Source organism: Dipodomys ordii, unplaced genomic scaffold (assembly GCF_000151885.1).
Source record: "Dipodomys ordii isolate 6190 unplaced genomic scaffold, Dord_2.0 Scaffold201, whole genome shotgun sequence".
Taxonomy (NCBI): domain Eukaryota; kingdom Metazoa; phylum Chordata; class Mammalia; order Rodentia; family Heteromyidae; genus Dipodomys; species Dipodomys ordii.
In genome coordinates this window covers 2024767-2045930 of record NW_012267417.1, presented here as the reverse complement: position 1 = coordinate 2045930, position 21164 = coordinate 2024767, and the positions used below count along the sequence as shown (strand labels likewise).

The window sequence follows — 21164 nt, the reverse complement described above, 5'->3', positions numbered from 1 at the left end:
TCTATATTCTAGGATACAGAAAATTTACTTTCTATACACCCTAGCTTACAAAGTAACTTGGCGAAATTGTCTAGAAAAACAATGTGGACAAAGAGTGCAGGACCCAAGTAAAAGATCCAATGGAGACAAGTCTCCATTAACAGTACATTTTCTCAGGTTGAGGAAACAAGTTCTCTACCTTGAGACCACAAGATGAAAGGTTCTTGGAGGAAAGTTATCAGAACACAGAGAACTCAAAAGCAGAGAAAATGTGAGTAAGAATATAAAACACTGACGTTTATTAAAAGAAGAAAAATAAATTGGGTGGGGAAATTGAGAAAGTCATGATTTTAAAAAAAATGAAATGAAAACTGGAGGTAGAGTACCAGCCATGAGCAAAAAAGTCAACCCCGAGTTCAAGCCCAACTACTGGCACACGTACGCACACACATACAAGAAAGGAAGAAAGAAAATAATTTTGCAAACATAAAAAATGAGAATTCATTTAGTTGATGCTAAGACTATACTCCTTAAATGAAATGTCATGAACAGGGCTGGGAAGGTGGCTCAGTGGTAGAGTGCTTGCCTCTCATGCATGAGGCCCTGGGTTTGATTCTTCAGCACCACATAAGCAGAAAAGGCTAGAAGTGGTGCTATGGCTCAAGTGGTAGAGTGCTAGCCTTGAGCTGAAGAGCTGAGAGACAGTGCCCAGGCCCAGAGTTCAAGTCCCATGGCCAACAAAAACAAAAAAAGAAATGACATGAATATTCAGAGATGGCCTTGGTAGTACTATTAGCCCAGCATTAAACAATATTTATGAAATCATAATGTAAATTCTATTTTTTGGTCTTTAAATTTTAGAGCTAATAAAAATAACCTGATTATCACTGCAGGACTTAATTATAACAAAATTGGTGATAGTAAAAGTTAAAATAATTGACATATAATACAGATAGGTGACAAATGTAGAAGGGTATGTTTTAGTGTTAATATCAGCCATTGCAAAAAATTGGAAAATATACAGGAAGTTGATTAAAAACAGAATTGTTCAGCAAAACAAATGGCAAACCAAGAACAAATGCAGCTTGGAACCCAGAAAAAATGGACAGAACAGTGATCAAGTGAGAAAAGTAGTTTATAGAAAATAAACAAAAAGGGCAAACACTCTGGAAAAAAAAAAAAAAGAGGAATGAAAGTAGACGAGGTGTTCCTCTTTTGTAAAAGAGCCCAAGTTGGGTAAAGTTGATAGATTTAGAATTCTGGGAAAATAATGGCTCTGTGATGTCTCAGCTTCTATAGAAAGTAAATATAAACCACTGAAAAAATAAAATGAGAAAAATACTTAGCTTTTAAAAAATTAAAATAGTTAATAAATATACTTATTATACTGTATAAGGTTCTCTAATATAATAACATAGAAAAAAACTGCTCTTTAAGTCAGTCACAGAAAGACAGAAATCCCAAAGGTTTTTCTTGCCTCAGTCAGGACACCTAATAGGGCAAAACAAAACCAAACAAATAGAAAAACTGTAATAACTGACCTCTAAAACATTTATACAGAGGAGGAAAAGATGTCTCCAAAGAAACTACATTGAGAATAAGAAATAGAAAATGTGAAGAAATCATGTACCATGAGGCAGGAACCATAGGAAACAGTAATAGAACGGTTAGTGTTCCCAAGTCCAGGAGTTAATACAACAACATGTTGGGCTAGAGGTAAGCAGAAGAGAAAAGACAACTAATGTCATTATAGGGTCTGTACTAGTCAAATTAATGTTGAATGTTTTATTAATTCAAAGCACATTATTTTAAAAGTAAGAACACTTAACCTGTATGTTCTAAGACTTAATTGAAAACTGTACTGTATGCCATTTATTACTCTGTGTGTAAGAACCCAGGCGATAAAATGACATGACTTCATTCAGAGGAAAATGTGAGTCTAAAGTGTCTCTTTTTGCCTTAGTTACAGGAATTCAAGAATAATGTTAGTACTCCACAGTAACAGTTAATTATAAATATATTTTTTATTTTAAATGAACTTTTATCCTGATTATTTTTTTCAGTGCCAGTGAGCTTGAACTCAGTGTGGGTGCTAGCCCTTAGCTTTTTTGCTCAAGGCTAGTATTCTGTAACTGGAGCCACAGTTCCTTGGTAGTTAATTGGAGATGAGTCTTGGATTTGTCTGCCCCAGTTAGCTTCGAATCTCAATCCTCAGATTCTAGCTTATTGAGTAGCTAGGATTATAAGGATAAGCTACTAACACCCAAGTTTGGTTTAATTTTTACTATATACATTTTACATATGATTTTTTTTCTTTTCCTTTTTAAAAAAATTTTTTTGTCGATGTGGGGCTGAACTTTGGGCCTGGGCGCTGTCCCTCAGCACTTCAGCTCAAGGCTAGCACCCTAACACCTGAGCCACAGGACCACTTCTGGCTTGTTTCTGCTTATGTGGTACTGAGGAATACGAACCCAGGGCCTCATGCATGCGAGGCAAACACTCTACCACTGAGCCAACTTCTCAGCCCTTTTCTTTTCCTTTTTAAAGCCAAGGTCTCAGTAAGCTGCCCAGTTTGGCCTGGAATTCCCTATATAACTCAGACTGACTCTGAATTTACAATCCTCCTGCTTCTACTGTCCAAGTACATACATTCATTTTTATTGTGATTTTTGTTGTTGTTGATTGTGGGGTTTGAACTCAGGAACTGGGCACTGTTTCTGAGCTTTTTCATTCAAGGCTAATGCTTTCCCTACAGCCACAGTGCCATATCCAGTTTTCTGATGGTTCATCAGTGATAAAGAGTCTCACAGATTTTCCTGACTGGGCTGGCCTCCTGAGTAGCGAGGATTATAGGTGTGAGCCACTGGTGCCCTAGCTAATACATTTATTTTTTAAAGTCCCTTGAAATTCTTTTTGAAAGACAGTGGGAGTAAATCTACAAATTTTTTACTACATGGATTGTAAAAATTATGGTTGCTTATTCCCTCCACAAAAAAGGAAATCATCCCACCCAGATGTTCATATTTATTTAAATCTTTCTCTAAAGTATATGCTTTCTTCTAAGTAAAGATTCAGAAATAGGCATTACATCTATTTATGGTTACCTTTTATAAAGTCTATAACTGGGTAGAAGTGGAGGAGGGCAAGCTTTTGAGCTCTCTGAGTGAGCTCAGTTTCCTGCTACAGGAATTTTCACTCATCCAATGAGTAAGAAGTCTGAGTGATGCATTATACTCATAAACTGACATGTTGAATTGAAACCCCTTTGAACAACTACTTAAAAGATAATTTTAAAAATACACAATTTCATAGAATTAAAGCACATTTTAGGGTCAGAAAATTTTTTTAAAAAGAAGTCCTGGGGGGGAGGGGGGAGGCTGGGAAGTGATGTGAAGGGTAAACAAAGGAGGAGGCTGCAATGTTTGGTAAGAAATGTACGCATTATCCTGCCCATGCAATTGTAACCCCTCTGTACAGTATGTTCACAAATAAAATTAAATTAAAAAAAAAAAGAAGTCCTCAGGGCTGGGAAGGTGGCTCAGTGGTACTGTGCTTGCATGCACAAGGCCCTGGGTTCGATTCCTCAGCACCACATAGGCAGAAAAAGCTGGAAGTGGTGCCATGACTCCAATAGTAGAGCACTAGCCTTGAGCTGAAGAGCTGAGGGATACCCTGTATTTATAAGCTAAATTCAGTGATGATAAAGGGGATCAGCAAAAAAAAAAAAAATGCAAAATTCAAATCTATTATTGATTATAATTAGAAACATACTACTTCTTAAAATTAAATAAAACAAAACATTTTTCCATTAAAAATGAATCTAGCATTAATTTTTTAAATTAACTTAAATCTTAAAAACAGATAAAAGTCAAGCTCTCAAATTTTATTTTCTTACATGGTAGAGACAAGACAAATGTTGATATCGCATGTACTGTTGAACTCTTTCACGATCTTCAGTCTTTCCTCTGACTTTGTGCTTCCATCAAGTCGCCTGTAGTCAAGCCCAGAGGCCACACAATACTGTTGCAATACATCAAGCAGCTGGAGAAAGAGACAAAGGAGGAAAACATACATTTTAGAGGACTCATTCTACTATATAGAGGTTAGACTTAGACAGCACTGATTATTTGAGGTTAGATTTAGTCAGTACTCTGTGTGTGTGTGTGTGTGTGTGTGTGTGTGTGCGCGTGTGCGTGTGCACACGCGCCTATACTAGGGCTTAAACTGAGGACCTGGACATAATCCTTCAGCTTTTTCACTCAAGGATGGTATTCTACCACTTCACCCTCACTTCCACTAAGGGCTTTTCATTGGTTAGAAGGAAAAAAGAATTTCAAGAACTTTCGTGTTTTGGCTGGATTTGAACCTCAATCTTTGGTACTCAGACTCCTGAGTAGCTAGAATTACAAGTGTGGGCCACCAGTGTCTGGCTCACAATTTCTTTTTCCTCTTTTTATAATTTATTTATGTGGTACAGAGAAATTGAACCCAGGGCCTTATGCATGGTAGGCAAATACTTGACCACTAAGCCCTCACAGCAGTAAATAGCCAGGCGCTGGTGGCTCACCCCTGTAATCCTAACCACTCAGGAGGCTGAGATCTGAGGATCATGGTTCAAAGCCAGCCTGGACAGAAAAATCTGTGAGACTCTTATCTCCAATAAACTACTAGAAAACTGGAAGTGGTGCTGTGGCTCAACTGGTAGAGCGCTTGCCCTGAGCTGAAGAACACAGGGACAGCACACAAGCCCAGAGTTCAAGTCCCATGACGGATCAAAAAAAAAAAAAAGCAGTAAATATTTGGGGGTACAGGGGTGTAGTGGTAGAGGCAATGCCCTATGTTCAATTCCCAGCAACACGAAAACTAAACTGAAATAAAAACAATTTATTTCACTTCTTCCCATTATCCTGAAATGAGCTTTTTAATATTTGGTCATCTTTCTTAAAAAAAAAAAAATCTTTCACTATTTAAAAAAATGGGGAAGAAAGGGCTAGGCAAGTAAAAATTTACTTCAAATGGAACTCACCTTGGTGGAAAATGAGAATAGAAGAACTTTATCTCTGTTTTTCCTGAAATGACTTAAAAGCTGCTGAAGGACCTGGAAATGAACTACAAAACATTAGTAAACCAGTTCCAAAACGAGTATATTTTATATATGTAACCATTATTGGAGAATTTGTTAAAAATTATTTTTAATGCAATGTTAACCTAGTAACCTATTTTTTCTAAGACTGAGGAATAAAGCATTATTAGATAATACATTACATGTTATTCATCAATAAGGATGTAAAGCTCTTAAAGACATATTTCATCTCATCTGGCTTTAATAACAAGGAAATATTTTAAATTATGGGCTGTACTTAAATGGATTTATTTAATTTCCAATATACACTTTCTTTATACCTACAACATGTTGAAAAACTAAATTATAGAGCAGCATACCTTTTAGGAAGTATTTAAATTATCCTAGCCAGATGTCATGAAATCTAGCTAGTCTTAATGTTTATTTTCTTAGGAACAATCAGTTAGATATAATACACCTCTTCTCATTTTCTACCCATTGTTTCTCTATTTATAGTAAGCTCTGACTTCCAGATTGAATTTTGACCTCAAAATGCCAGTAATCTGCTCCACAAAGTCTTTTTCTGAAAGTCCAAGGCCATGTGTATACAAGCAATACTGTTATTTTTAAACAGGCACTCCCACATCTGGCAATGATAGCTCTAGAATGCCATGGAAAAGCAATCTGCAGGGGGAACAAAGAAATTATACCCAGTATAATAACATCTTTAGTAGCTACACAAAGGGATATAATTCAACAGATCCGTTTATAAATTTAATGCAACTTAATTGATGCATTCTCCTTCAAACTTTCATCATTTTTCCATCTCTTCCAAACTTTCGTTTTCCAATAAACTTATTTATTTATTTATCTGCCACTGGGTTAAATTCAGGGCCTCATGCTCACTTACTTGGCTGCTTGCTCTGTTGGCACTCTACCACTTGAGTCATACTTCTATCCTGATTTTCTGCTGGTTATTTTGAAGACAGTTTTTTGAGGTCTTTTCTAATTAGAGTTGGCCTCAAATAGAGATCTTCTGGATCTCTGCCTCCCAAATAGCTAGAATTACAGGCCTGAGCCACCAATGTCTGGTTGAAGACATTAAGTATTTTAATTGACAGATTTTGCTTATGTTTGTAGAATTGACTAGGAAGTGCAGAAAGTTCCCTCATACTCCCATTTCATCTTCACTCTGCCCTTTCCTCATACTTTCTCCTATTAATGTCTTTATAATATAAACATTAAGAATTCTGGTACATTGATTATTAAGGTCACAGTTTCCATTAGAGTTCACTCATTGTGCTGTAGTTCTGTGGGTTTTGACAAATGTATCATTACATGTATTTGCAATTATAGTATTATACAAAATAATTTAACTGTTTAAAAAATTTCTTGTGCTTCACCTATTAATTCTTTATCCCCAGAATCCTTATAAACAACTGCTTTTTTTCCTGTCTCCACAGTGTCATATTGTTGGAATCACAAATAGCCTGTTCAGACTGTCTTCCTTCATTTAGTAATATGCATTTAAGGATTCTCCATGCATTTTCAGTTTGGTAGCTCAATTCTTTTTATTGATGAATTTCATTGTAGGCTATACCACAGTTTATTCATTCATATAATGAAGGACATTTTGGTTGTCTCCATGCTTTCTATAAATAAAGTCAAGTGAGGTTCTTACATGAATATAAGTTTTAAGAGCTTTGTGACAAACCACCAAACTATCTTCCCCAGAGATGGAATCATCTGATATCCCACCAGCACTGAGTGAGAGTTCCTGTTGCTGCATACCCTCACCAGTGTTTACTGATGGTTTTACATTTCCAGATCAAAATATCACCAGATAATGTTGCTAATCAAATTGTAAAAAACATCCCCCAAATATTTTATTAATAGTTTACTACTATCAATCTCTGCTCCCTCAGAAAACAAGTCAATTATCTGAATTCTTCCTGAACACCAGTATTCCCAGTCTCCAGTAATGCTTTATGACTGCTTTTTTTCCTCCAACAATTTGAATAAACATTAAATCCACTAATTATCTTAATCAGACACCATTATTTCCTAGACTTTTGATTAAAAATTTAAAATTTAGTCTTAATAGATATAAAAATATAAAGGAAGAATTACTGAACTATTTCATTTCAAAAGGTAAATTTGTGGCAAGGGGGGGATGGGAAGGGGAAACAAAGGAGGAGGCAACAATGCTTGATAAGAAATGTACTCATTACCTTGCCCATGTAATTGTAACCCCTCTGTATGGTATTTTCACAATAAAAAACATTTTGTGGCAAAGTAACAAAGAATAAAATTTAAATGAATACTAGTGGGTAATGTTATTTTCAAAGAAGCTATGATTTCTGGAAACATTCTTTTGGCTTAACTTAGGATATTATAAGTGCTCAGTCATAAAGTAATTGAGCTTTTCATATTTTAAAAACTTGAATTCAATGAAATGGATAAAAAGATTTACTACTATTAGGAAATACTAGCTTTGAATTATTTGTGTGATAATGACATGATATTCTCACTAATATAAACCTGTCTATTTAAAATACATAAAATTTTAATGTAATCATCCTGAAGAATTACTTTTCTATATTGTGTTTTATTTCACTGAATTTAAAGATCCCAAGCAACTAAGCCCTGGTGAGGTTATCTAGATTAACTCTAAAAGTATTTCCAGAAAAAACAAAACTTGACTACTTTGAATTACTTTTTTATTCCTTTTTGCCAAAAGAAATAAATAATTTACCTTTTCCTTAATTATAACATATAGTTGAAGAGTGTTTTATAAAAAGCTATGAATTCATAAATAAAGATTCTTGATAGTTATGAAAGGGTTAAGCAAACTCATTTTGTTAGAAGGAGGCTGGAGGCTGTCAACATTTCTTGTTGCTGTCAGGGGCAATGCCCAGAGGCTTAGGTCATGGTTGGAGAAGCTAGCCTTGGTTTTCACTCCTCCTTCAGTAATATATCACCAAGAATAACATGGCTACAGGTCCATTCCCCTACATAACAAATGTTCCCTTGCAAACTTTTAATTGAGGTCAGCAAGCAAAACCATAGGCAGAAAGTGTACAGACATAAAAGTTTTGCCCCAAATGAACTCTTAAAGAGGTTCCTTTCTCTAATTCTAGGCTCACGCCAACCTTTCCTCCCTTACCTTCCTGTTTAGCATTAACACTTATGTTTCTAGCAAGACAGCTATGACACATGTGATAGCAGAACACATTTTAAGAAGGTCTAAGTCTAGTATATTAGTAAGGAGAGTTTATATTTGATACAACTGCCATAGAGAAGCCACCTGTGTACACAATGAATGAGGAAATGCTAACAGAACTATTATAGTTATTTAGAGCCACAGTCTCTCCTGAATATCTGAGCACCTGTCTAAATTGTATTGTATTGTACCAGTGGATAATTTTTTTCTGTATCATCTCTCTATATTCAGCTTGAAAGAAGAGCATGTACCTTCATTTTTCCACTGTATTTAGGGTCAGAAAGTGTTTCAAAGGCTGCATTTTTGCTTTTCTGCACAAAATCTGGGAACTTGGAAAATACCTGATCACATATCCTTTCGATAAGTGTTTCCTTGAAGAAAAGGTAAAAGAAGAGATTAACACATTTAAACTTCAATAAATTGAAGTCATTTACAAAATAAAATTCTACTCACAACGAATATTTATTTACTTTGAAGATTTTGCCTTAAGTTGAATAAATAATTCAGAAAATCTTAAAATGGTATTTTAAAAACACATAACTCTGATGAATTATTAATGATACAGCTACTAATTTTATCATTACTTTGTTTTTAAGAGTTCTAAAACAAGGAGGCAAACACTCTCCAAAGAGTAAATAACATTAATCAAGAGTAAATAACACTAATCAAAGAACAGAATTAAATTCTTATTGAATTTCAAAATTGCATTTCAGTAGCATTAACTGTAATACAAAAGGAAAATATCATTGCATAAAAGTCAAGGTATTTTTAGTTATGCTATGCTCTAGAAAAAGAAACAACTGAAATCACCAAAATAAATTATTATTTTTAACCCTAAACTTGGAAATTACTGATTTCTGAAAGTTTGGGAAATAGTCCTAAAAATTACCAAAGAGACTAGTTTACCTAGTAGAATAAATATAATTTGTTATGTTAGTAGTGGAATAGGTCTGATTTTCCAATATCTTCATAATTACAACAAAGGATACTAGGAAAACAAACACATAAGCATTATTAGAAGCAAAAAAAGTTATTGCTTTAAGCTTAACTTTTTTCACTTTATGAAATGCCCTATTTGCATGTTCTCTCTGATATGTGGAAAGTAATTCTAAAATACACTGGGATACAGGATTCTAGATACACATAGTGAGACCAAAAGAGGATACTCTTAGGATAAAAACACAAAAAAGGCAGTGTCTAAGTGCCTCATCATACATAGCAAAATGAACTCCAAGATATGAAAATGAGACTGACCTCTCTTTTCTTTTTTTATTTACTTTTAATTTTTTTAGTTTATAGTCTTTATTTTTTGATCAGTCTGTCTTTTTCCTTAGAATAATATATTCATGTATGTATCTTTGGAAAGGCTGGGAGGAGGGTACAGAATTCAAAGGAAAAAGGGCGAAAAATGCAACAGTGGAACTCACTGGGCACTGGTAAAAGTGAACTATGCAACTTGTGGGTAGAGATGGGAAGGAGGGACTGGGAGAGAGTGAGGGAACAGAAGACATTGTACAAAAGGAAATGTATTCATTACTTTCATGTAATTGTAATCTCTCTGTATATTACCTCTATAATAAGGTAAATTAATTTTCAAAAAAGAATTTACATACCACAAAAGAGGGCCATATTCTTAATACCTAAATTTTACTTTTTAAAGAACAGTTTTATTTTACTTTGGTGCTAGGGCTATGCTTAGCATATGCTAGGTAGGTTTGTTCCAGTGAGGTACATCCAAAAGCCCCCTATTTTAAAACGAACAAATCAGTTTCCCCTTAAATTTCATATAAAAGAACTTAGGGATACTAGGTAAGACACTGTTTTCCAAATATCAATATCAATATTAAATATCTGTAACATCACAAGGAAGTGTAAAAGGCCAACACAAACCTGATACTTGGAGGTACCAGCAGCTTGCAGCAATGCAACATGGTTGGCTACCTTCTGGAGAACTGTAAGGTAACTGAGATACAAGGTTTTCACTGTTTCACCACGAGAATTGGTCTGTAACCAGAACAATGCATGACATAAAATCAGGAGAGGGACTACCAAGGCTATACAACAGCTTATATTATAATACATACAGCATATAATAATATTTATTATCACAATGAATTCTAAAACAATGATGACCAACAATTAATTTGAACTATCCAAGAACCACTAATGTGCAACCATTTCTGGAGAATCATAATACAACGACATTAAAAGTGGAACTTATTCATCTTCATCATAGCCAGTGACAGAATTGCTGCTGTGGAGTTCTGGTAAAAAAGCTGATGCAGCGAAATACTATATAGATCCTTTACCCATAAACATGTTTCCAGGTATTCTAGCACACTGAGCTGTCACAAAAATGAGAAGAGATTAATAAAAACAAAAAACAGCTAAACAAGAGTTGGAAGACTGGTTCATGTGCTGGGGGGAGAGGGTAGAACCTCCTAGGAAAACAAAGGAAGCAGAATATAGTCCAACTAAATAAATGCTTACCAGGATTGCTGTGTGTATACAGATACGGGTCTGTGATGAGAAAGAAACAAGTGGAAAGAAAAAGGCAATAACCACTGACAAAAAGTAGAAAAGTACAAATGAATTTACTTGTGTGTGTGTGTGTGCATGTGTGTGCACTAGTGCTAGGGCTTGAACTCAGATTCTCTCTTAACTTTTCTGCTCAAGACTGGTACTTTATCACTTCAGCCATACTGCTACTTCTACCTTTTTGATGGTTAACTGGAGATAGGAGTCTCTCCAATTTGTCTGACTGAGCTGGCATGGGACTGTGATCCTTAGATCTCAACCACTTGAGTAGCTTGGATTACAGGTGTGAATCAACAGTGACTGGTTGAATTTTTCTCATTCTACTAATGCATAGTTTCTATTAAATTGACAGTGTATTTGACATCAGAACTAATACTTAAGCCTGAAATCAACTAGTAAGTTATTTTGCTCGTAAAAAGTAATGATTAATTTCCTAATTAGAAGAAGGTATTACTGGAAGAGAAGATATTAAATTGCAGATTTATTTATAAAATAACTTCTTGAAAATACATCTGAATATTATAGTTTGTATGTGGCACTATCTAATATTGTAAAACATTTTTTAAAACATTAAGCATTGGAGTCACGCCTGCTTTGTTAACTTCTCAGGAGGCTGAGATATGAGGATCACAGTTCAAAACTAGCCAGGGCAGGAAGTCCATAAAACTCTTATCTTCAATTGATCACTAGAAAACCAGAAGTGGCACTATGGCTCAAAGTGGTAGAGTGTTAGCCTTGAGCAAAAAAACTTCACGGTCAGCTCCCAGGCCGAGTGTAAGCCTCATGACCACCACCATTAACAACAAAATCTACTTAAAACCTTTAGTTAGCTTCTAGAATTAACAAAGTGTCTGAGAAAAAAAATTCATTTATTATGTGCTAGTTGGTGATAGATTGCAGTATAAGGAAAAGCAAAGCAGTAAGGGCATAGACACTACACTTGCCTTGTAGCAACAGTATCGTCTTTTTCGACCACTGTTGCAGGTACAGGGCTGAGAGGACTGAAGTATCAAAGTCACATCTTCTGTTTCTAACACTGTCTGATAGACAGCTTTCTGGAAATCTGTTAAAGAACAATAAACCATCTGACAAGAAAAAATATAAGACAAATATTAGTAATTTTTTGCATCAATAAGATGAACAATCATAATGTACAAAGGATTTAATAGATTGTAATACTGAAAATTGCTCACAAGCTAATTTTCCCTCTGGTGCATCATTATGACAACTTCTCACAATTCTCTTCTCTGCTCCTCACCTTACACTACACAATAAACATTGTAAGAGCATTTTTAACCACAGAGATTTGCTTCTGGTTAAAAGGAAATATAATATAATATGTTATATGAATTACCTATATATTTTCTCAGTATATTCTGGGTTTTCTCAAAGGTTCTCTATCGGTCCACTATGTAAATAAATTTTTTAAAATTTAGACCAAAGGAAAAGATTTAAAAAAAAAGAATCTAGGAACCACTGTATGAATAATAAATACTTCCTGAAAGTATTTGGAAAACTCAGAAAAACATTTAAAATTTCATATTAATGAAAACGTTATTTGTATATAATATCTTGCTACAAAGTCCTAAGATTAATAAAGAATTAAGTAAATACACATAAAAGGAATACAAGTTGTTCTTTCATGCCCAATTTGAAGTCAAGAAGAAAATATGATAAAACAATGCACTAAGTTATAAAGAAGATCATTTGACGTTATTTCCAATAGCACTAGAAATTACTAAAATTCTCCTAGCTGTATCCCTAGAGTCCTGGACTAAAAACATCCACCATAATAGGACACTTAGGAATGGAACAAAACAGAAAAGTTACCTACTTGCAAAAACTTATAGATATATTACCAGGAGAATAATATTGTAAATAATACATATGTATTTAGTTGATATAGGAATGTCTCCAAAATGTTACATTTTTAAAAAATCTATCAAATATTAAGCACATTGATACCCATCTTGAATGAAATTACATATATAAAAACAAGGAACATATAGAAGGTAGAAATCAATTATTACAACATGGAGACTGAGTTGTTTATAAATAACATTCCTTTTTCTATAATGTGTTATGCCCTCTTGACTAAACTTGAGACATTAAAAACAGATGTTCCCCCTATTTGCAATAACTAGTATATGTCTAGGATAATCTTATCAGATGAGCAGAAAAGCTCAAAGCTATGTACATATAACCATATAAGATGAAGCTAAGCAAAATGAACCTCAAGATAAGGACACAAGAGGTTTTTCTTTGTTGTTGTTTTTAATGTAGTACTAAAGCTACCAACACAACTATGTTTATTGCAGGGAAATGGATGGAGCTAGAAGAAATAATATTGAGCGAGGTAAGCCAAGAGCAAAGACAAACAGCACATGGTCTCTCTGATAAGTTGAGGCTAAATCCAAAATGTAAGGTGATATGACAAAATTAACAAGACTTAAGAAACAAAGGACTTCCACTCATCTGGTCAAATCACTACTAAATAACCCCATGCTGCTGATCACAAATATGGTATATATGTGCACACTGGAGGGAAACCAGGAGGAGGACACAGAACTAGAGGGAATCAGGGAAAAACATACAACAGCAGGACCCATCAGCTACACTGGACATTGACCAAAATGAACTAAGCAACTCAATGGCAGCGATGGGAGGGAGGGAACGAGTGGGAAACAGGGAACAGCTGACGCTATGCAAAACAAAAGAAATGTACTCATAAATGTTATAGACCATGATAGACAACTTGCTCCATTAAAGTTAGAATGTGTTTGTGACTTTAACTAAGCATCACTATCCTACAATACTGTGAAATTTGGGAAGTTATGTAACCACTTAATCAAAATAAAAAATTTGGAAAAAAAAGAAAATGTGATATATATATATATATATATATAAATATATATAAATTCTATACTTCCATCAGAAAGAATGACACCATCCCAATTTGTTAGGAAATGGAACGAGTTAGATAATAACATTTCTTAAACTTTTCTTATTTATGCATTTCAGAGCAACCATGTGAGACAAGCTTATTATTTCTATTTAATAAATTTTTTAAAATTTTTGCTAATTGAGCAAATTTTTGCAAACTGCTTCAAGTCATAAAACTTAAGTGGGAGAGCCATTATTCAAGCCTATAGTATTTCATTTCAGTTCATGTTTTAAATCTTTAAGCCTAAGTATCTCTTCATATATTTATACTTTGGTTGTTCCAACTGAATAAATAATACATAAACATATACATACACATATGTCTATATATACACACAAGAGTTGCATAAAACATTTGTAAAAAGTGGAGGAGTTCATAAGGGATTTCAATACAATCTTCGCTTTAAATATCAACAGTGATGTATCAATTACCCCAGTTGCATATTAGTATCATACTTTCAAATCTACCTTTTCAAAGTAATAGAATATCCTATGATAAGAGGGTATCTGTTATGGCTTAAATATGAAATATATGCCATAGGCTCATGCCTTAAAACCTAGGTTCCCAAGTGGTGGTTTTGGAAAGCACCAGGTAAGCCACACTGGAGGAAGTTGGTCACTGGGGGCAAGTCATTGAGGTATCCTGTCTCTAGGCCTTTCTGCTTCCTTTCTACCAGGAGGTGAACAAGTTTCTCTGCCACAGGCTTTCTCAGTCATGATGTTCTGCCTCAGAAACATGGAGCCAAGTGATAATGATCCCAAATAAATCCTTCCTTCAAGTAGTTCTCTCAGGGGTTTTATCACAACAATAAGAAATATAAATCTAATGGTATTTGGTATGATTCCCCTTACCTCTAAAACCACTGACTAGGAATCTTTATTTTATTTCTCAGGTATAAGATTGAAAAACTATAAAAGATCATTGAAATTTTGAAAAAAATCTTAAAAGTCAATTCAGACTTTCTTAACTTTCTTAAAATAATAATGTAAATTTTCTACAAATTCAAAAATATTAGGTTAATCATACAACTGCAATTTATATAAAAAATCTTTAAAACTTCTTTAACCACTTTGGGCATATAACTAGAATGAAGGTAACAAAGAACATACTAGATGGTAGATAGTAGGTAGTATAGGAACTACAGTATGTGAATGTCAAACTGTTTAGATAGAGAAGATTCTGCTTCCTTAAGGAAGAATTATATTAAAAATAGTGATAAGAAATTAGTTTTAATGTACATTGTCATGGTGTAGGTATTAAATGCCACTCAAGGCTATATACTAAAGGCTTAGTCACTAGTGTATGGCATTGTTGGGAGACGAATCTTTAGAATCTGGGGCTTAGTGGAAGGATGTGAGGTCACTAGGTGCATGCCCTTGAAGGGAATATCTTGCAGTATTATTGTGTCTGATTTTTTTCTTCCCAGCACTATGAGGTAAGCGTTTCCATTCACTATGCACTCTGACACTATGTTCTACCATTGTCCAAAGCAATAGGGGTGAATGAGTGTGGACTGTAACTATGAGACAAAATAAATCCTTCTTCCTTTTAAGTTGACTTATCTGTAGTATTTATCATTACAATGGAAAGCTGACCCACATATACACCAGCAATAAACCTGGTAGCCATCAGATTAACAAGGAAAACTTACAAGTTCAATTAATGTCTCCTGAAATTGGCCATGTGACATTTCTCCCCTCCCAAGGAAGAATAAAGATCCCCAAATTACATTCATAAAATACCACAGGAGATAGACTTCCTCTTAAAAAGGGCAAGTTTTTGGCAAAAAATAAGATGAAATTAATACACATAAATGTAACCCTTACCCTGTCTTCCTTCTTAGGCAACTGATCCTTGATAAGAGTCTTAGTACGTCTAAGAAACCAGCCAGACATCCTCTTTGCAAGCCTCTGCATAGCTTTTCGGCCAGTAGCTAATTCTCTTTTCGTTGCTGTGTGTCTCTGACCATGTTCTACTGGGTCAGAAAATTGCTTTTTGAAGTACATCCTCGTACCTAGAAGTCCTGGCACAGCCCTTTATAAAGATAATAAGCAAAATGTTATAATCTTATTAAGTAAAACGGAAAAACACTTTTGTTTTTAAGAAATATCTCCCTTCACTTGCTTATTAATAACAGCAAAAACAGAATTTCTTTAAGACTGTTTTGGCAGCTTTATAATTGAAAATGATGATGGAAATAGTAAGGTTCTGTTTTCAGGACCAAAAGCATTACATAAAGACAGCTTTTCATGGGACTCTGTATAACTTGTTTGAGAACAAATACTTCTCCACTGATTTTTTTTTTCCTCCCCAGGAACAAGATGTAGAAAGCTAAAGATGTATTAAATACTAAAATAAATTTCTGCTCACCAGTCCATAACACACCACAGTTCCTTCATGCTGTTCTGAAGGATGGTCCCAGTGAGGCCAATACGGACATTACAACGTAGAGCTTTCATAACTTCTGTTACTCTCGCCTTTGGATTCTTGATTCTATGCACTTCATCCACAATGACAGCTGACCATTCCAAACTGCAGAGCAAGAAAACAAGGGGGAAAGCAACCAAAGAGAAAAATCAGTAAAGACACAAGAACACTTGGACAATACCTTATTTAATCTGGTCTTACTGATATTCATAAAACCCTAATACCCAACAACTGTAAAACAAACATTTTCTCAGATGTAAAACAAATATTTTTTAGGTAAAAAAAAAAAACAACCTACAAACTATATCTCAATGACATGCTACCATATGCTTACTAGTGAAGTTATGGAACAAAAGGACTTGCATATACTCTCAGTAGTGAAATAGCACAACAGCTTAGATTATGCTCTTGATTTCTATTAAGATAAATCAGTGATTGTCTATGGTGAGAGTTGAAATATGGCTGCTCATAAAAAAGTAAGAGGAGACAGGCGCCGGTGGCTCATGCCTGTAATCCTAGCTACCAAGGAGGCTGAGATCTGAGGATCACGGTTTAAAGCCAGCCTGGGCAGAAAAGTCAGTGAGACTCTTATCTCCAATTAACCACTAGAAAATTGGAAGTAGTGCTGTGGCTTAAGCAGTAGAGCACTCGCCTTGAGCTGAAGAGCGCAGGGACAGCGCCCAAACCCAGAGTTCAAGCCCCATGACCGACAAAAAAGAGAAGAAGCAAGAGGAAAAGTCTGAGATAAAAGTATTTTACATCTTGTTTGGGATAACAGTTAAACTCAAGTACCCATTTTTTTGTTTGTTTTTTTTAGTGCAGGTCCTGAGGTTTTGAACTCAGGCCCTGGGCACAGTGCCTGATTTCAAGGATAGGGCTCTACCTCTAGAGCCACCGCTTTACTTCTGGCTTTTGGTGATTAACTGGAAATAAGTCTCAAACTTCCTGCCAGGGGCTAGCTTCAAACTGAAACTCTCACATCTCAGCCTCCTGAGTAGCTATGCACTACCAGTGCCTGGCTCAAGTATATATTTTAAAACTAGAAGACCAGTAAACTATGGCCACTGGGTACAGTGGCATGAACCTAGATGCTAGCTCTGTAGGAAGCGAAGATCGGAAGATCTGATCATTTTTATCATCTGTATAGTGTGCTGGAAACACTTCAGAGGCACAGTACTGTTCTAAGAATATAAGCCAAAATCCTCCAAGTGGCTACTGTTAGTGAGATGTTCTCCACTTACTTCAGTGTTATCTCCTGTCCATATCCCTGTAACACTTTAAACCACTGTTAATTTCATCATGTCTGTGTGTGTGTATGTGTGTGTGTTTTGCTGCTCTATACTGACATCAGACTGCCATAATTAAAATCATTCATGACAAATCACTCTCCTAGTTCAGAGACACCATATACAAACGACTACACATGAGATTTAGAATAAGTATTTTCAGAAAGGTATCTATATTAAGTTTATGAAATACAGTAAGAAACCAGGTACCAGAGACTCAGGCAAATAATTCTAACTCATAAAGCCAAGAGCTGAAGGACCAAGGTTTAAAGTCATCTCAGGCAGAAAAGTCTATGAGACTCTATCAGCAATTAACCAGAAAAATGTTGGACAAAAGGCATGGCACAAGAGGTAGAGCACCAACTGTGGGCAAGAGAGCCAAGGGAGAGTGTAAAGCCCTGAGTTTAAACGCTCACATATATGGGGGTGGAGGGAAAGCCGTGCACGTGTGTGCGAGCACACGCATGCACGTGTGCACACACATACATACATACACACACAAAAAAATGATGAACCAGAAAGTACAGGAAAACTTATAAAATCTCAAATGAAATTAAAGATACTTCACAGTTTTAAAATAATATTATCTGGGACAAATAGAATTGATGTAAGTAGAACATTAACGCCATGTCTTATTACCCGTTAAGTTCATCCAGACATAATCGTAGCGTTTCATAAGTTGTTAGAGCAACTTCACATTTCCGCTGCTTTACACGAATCAGTTCATTGTCTTTTTTGTTACCATGTAACACAGTGACTCTGAAATATCCCCAGGTATCCAACTCATCTTTCCAATTATAGAGGACAGAAAGAGGAGCAACTATTAAGAACATCTAAAAGAAGAAAAAAAATGATTATTTTAAGAAATGAAAACCCCAAACTGAAACAATATTAATAGTTCTATCTTTAATTCTGACAAACATATGGCAAAAAATGAGATGAAATTAATACACATAAATGTAACCTTTACCCTGGTCTTCTTCTTAGGCAACTGATCCTTGATAAGAGTCTTAGTACGTCTAAGAAACCAGCCAGACATTCTCTTTGCAAGCCTCTGTATAGCTTTTCGGCCAGTAGCTAATTCTCTTTTCGTTGCTACTTGTGCCATGAGTAGTTTTTCTTTTAAAATGGACCACATAAATCCATAGCAAAACATTCGATTTCTTCTGACTAAAAAAACTAAAACAGTAACAACAAAAACCCTCTTCCCTCAACCCTGTATCTCTCTACCTATGACTGTTAATCTAATCCCTCAAGAATTATCCATATTGATTATCTCAACTCTCCTCCTAATCTCTCTTGAACTTATGTAAACAGGACTTCTGCCTTATTGCCTAAGCTATAGTTTGGCCCTCAAAACACCCTGAGTTAAAGGCTTGATCACCAAGGGAAGGGATGTACCCTTTAAGAGATAAGGCCTAGAAGGATGAGGTTAGTTGACTGTTGGTATGTCCTTGGAGGGAATATTGGGACCCTGACAGCTTTCTGTCTCTACTTCTTACTTTCTAGTCCTTGTGAAGTAAGAAGTTTCCTCTGCCAAGAAGCCATTCTCAATATGATGTGCTGCCTGTCACAGGCCCTAAAGGAACAAGCCAAGTAACCATAAACTGAAACACCCAAAACTGTGATCCAAAACAAAGCTTTCCTCCTCATAAGTTGTTTGTATATTTTTTCAGGTGACAGAAAGGTGACTAATGTTGTTCCAACTACAATTATGTAGTACTCCTACTGCATAGTGAGTAATGATTTATGTTGCTTCCATCCACATTTATGTGGCAGGGAATACTACACAGTTGTAGACAACACAATATGCATCAAACATTAAAAATACTTCAGCGTCAAAGTAAGCACAAAGAAAACACCAAGGCTATGTTATCTGATGCAAGAAACCTAGAAATCAACAGCAAAGGCTAATAAGTTATCCTATAACTCTGTACTCCAATAGTATAGTTATCTAGAATTTAGTAGTCATTAATAATTTAAAAAGGAGTGAAAAGACTAGTTATGAAAGCATGGAGTGCAGTCAAAGTAGGATGCTCAGTACTCCAATGGCTTTACTGGAATTTACTAAAATATGAGAAACACTAAAAATAAATGAATTAGTCAGCTGAATAAGACAGATTAGCAGTGTATATTACGGCAAGGAATTTACATATATACATGTGTCTATACATGCACATATACACACTGAGACATAGAAAAAGAAAGGAGGAGGAAGAAGCAGTACCAGTGACAACTGAGGTGATTATTAGCATATCTTTAACACACGATCAATAGGGGGCTTTCTTTTTTCATCTCTGACATTTATTTATTTATCATTGTCAAGGTGATGTACATAGGGGTTACAGTTTCATAACTAAGGTAACAAGTACATTTCTTGTCAAATTTGTTACCCCTTTTCTCATTTTCTCCTACTTTCCCATCCCCTAAGTCCCCCAAGTTGTATAGATCATTTCCAACATATTGTCTTGTGTATATCACTGTTGCATTGGTCCCCCCCTTGGCCTTTGTCTCACCATTCTGTTGTTCCCCTTCCTTTCCTTAATTCAAATAAATGTATATACATACCAGGGTACCAAAATCAAACACAGTGACAACAGGGATTATATCATAGGGGGAAGAGCATACAAAAGAAACAAAAAAAAATCACATAGTACATTAAAAACAACAAAAAGAAAAAACCTCTTGCACTCCTTCTCACAGAACAGTGTTTAGAAGGTATTCCTTTCCCCATCACCTCTGATTTTTGTTCTTTTATTTTTATTTATTTCTATTTTATTACTATCATAAATGTGATGTTCAGAGGGGTTACTATTTCAGAAGTCAGGTAATGATTACATTTCTTTTTGGACAATATCACCCCTTCCTTTGCTCATTCTGATTTTTGTTCTTACTAATATACTTTGAATATCCTCAAATTTAAATTTTAGAATTTACTTTTTTCCTCTTTTTTCTGTCTCTCAGCAGACATAAGAGACACATTCAGTAGTGACATTCAGAACCAAAAAAAACCCAACAAAATCCAGGGCTAAAAATAACATTACATAAAATACAAGAATATAAGAATCCAACTGTATGTAATACTCAGGCTATAGTTACACCATTGAAAGACTGAAATTCTTAAATGATTTCAAGTTGAAATTATATTTCACTATTCTGAAAGACTAAAACTAGTAGATGAAATAGATAACCTTTAGCAAATTAAACCAATATCAGAAGTATTGATGTATTAAATTTTTATGTTTTAAATTTATACTGTTATGTGGATTAAAACACTTCTCTGTGCTATCAGAGTACCAACTTTATGAGGTATTTCTAGATAGTTTACCTTTTTTGCTACACAAGAAGGGTCCTTTTTCATACTTCTCAGTAAAAACTCTGGCATATTATTGACAATATCTTCACGAGTTCCTTTCTTATGCAAAACTGCTGCCAGAAATGAGATAACCTGGGGAAAAAAAGACCTTTTCAGTCACTACGCATAATTTATCATGATATACAAAATTTTGCTGCTTACATCATTGTCCAATCAATTGCAGAGTATGTACAAAGATGTTTGCTAGGGATAAAAATTTAACATAAAACATCAGTATTGACTTTATTTTTTAAATATTTTAAAATTTTATTTATTGTTATCGTAAAGGTGATATACAGAGGGGTTATAGCTATAAAAGTCAGGTAAAGAGTACATTTCTTTTTTTTTTT

The 21164-nt window shown here is 34.9% G+C and overlaps 1 protein-coding gene across 2 annotated transcripts in view; it reads right to left on the bottom strand.

Moving 5' to 3' along the window:
- The window catches only part of Ercc6l2 (excision repair cross-complementation group 6-like 2), a 63761-nt gene extending 42857 nt beyond the window's left edge, over nt 1–20904 (bottom strand). Inside the window, exons 1-9 of one of the 2 annotated variants that reach the window (XM_013034933.1) lie at nt 20788–20904; nt 18099–18292; nt 16117–16278; nt 15573–15780; nt 11747–11887; nt 10155–10268; nt 8516–8635; nt 5006–5077; nt 3875–4020 (exon numbers count right to left, since the gene is read on the bottom strand). In XM_013034933.1, the coding sequence (XP_012890387.1) occupies nt 3875–4020; nt 5006–5077; nt 8516–8635; nt 10155–10268; nt 11747–11887; nt 15573–15780; nt 16117–16278; nt 18099–18292; nt 20788–20844 (1214 nt within the window). In that variant the 5' untranslated portion in view covers nt 20845–20904. The remainder of the gene's footprint in view (nt 1–3874; nt 4021–5005; nt 5078–8515; nt 8636–10154; nt 10269–11746; nt 11888–15572; nt 15781–16116; nt 16279–18098; nt 18293–20787) is intronic. The other variant, XM_013034935.1, reaches the window with a different exon arrangement.
- Nucleotides 20905–21164: the final 260 nt, after the last annotated feature.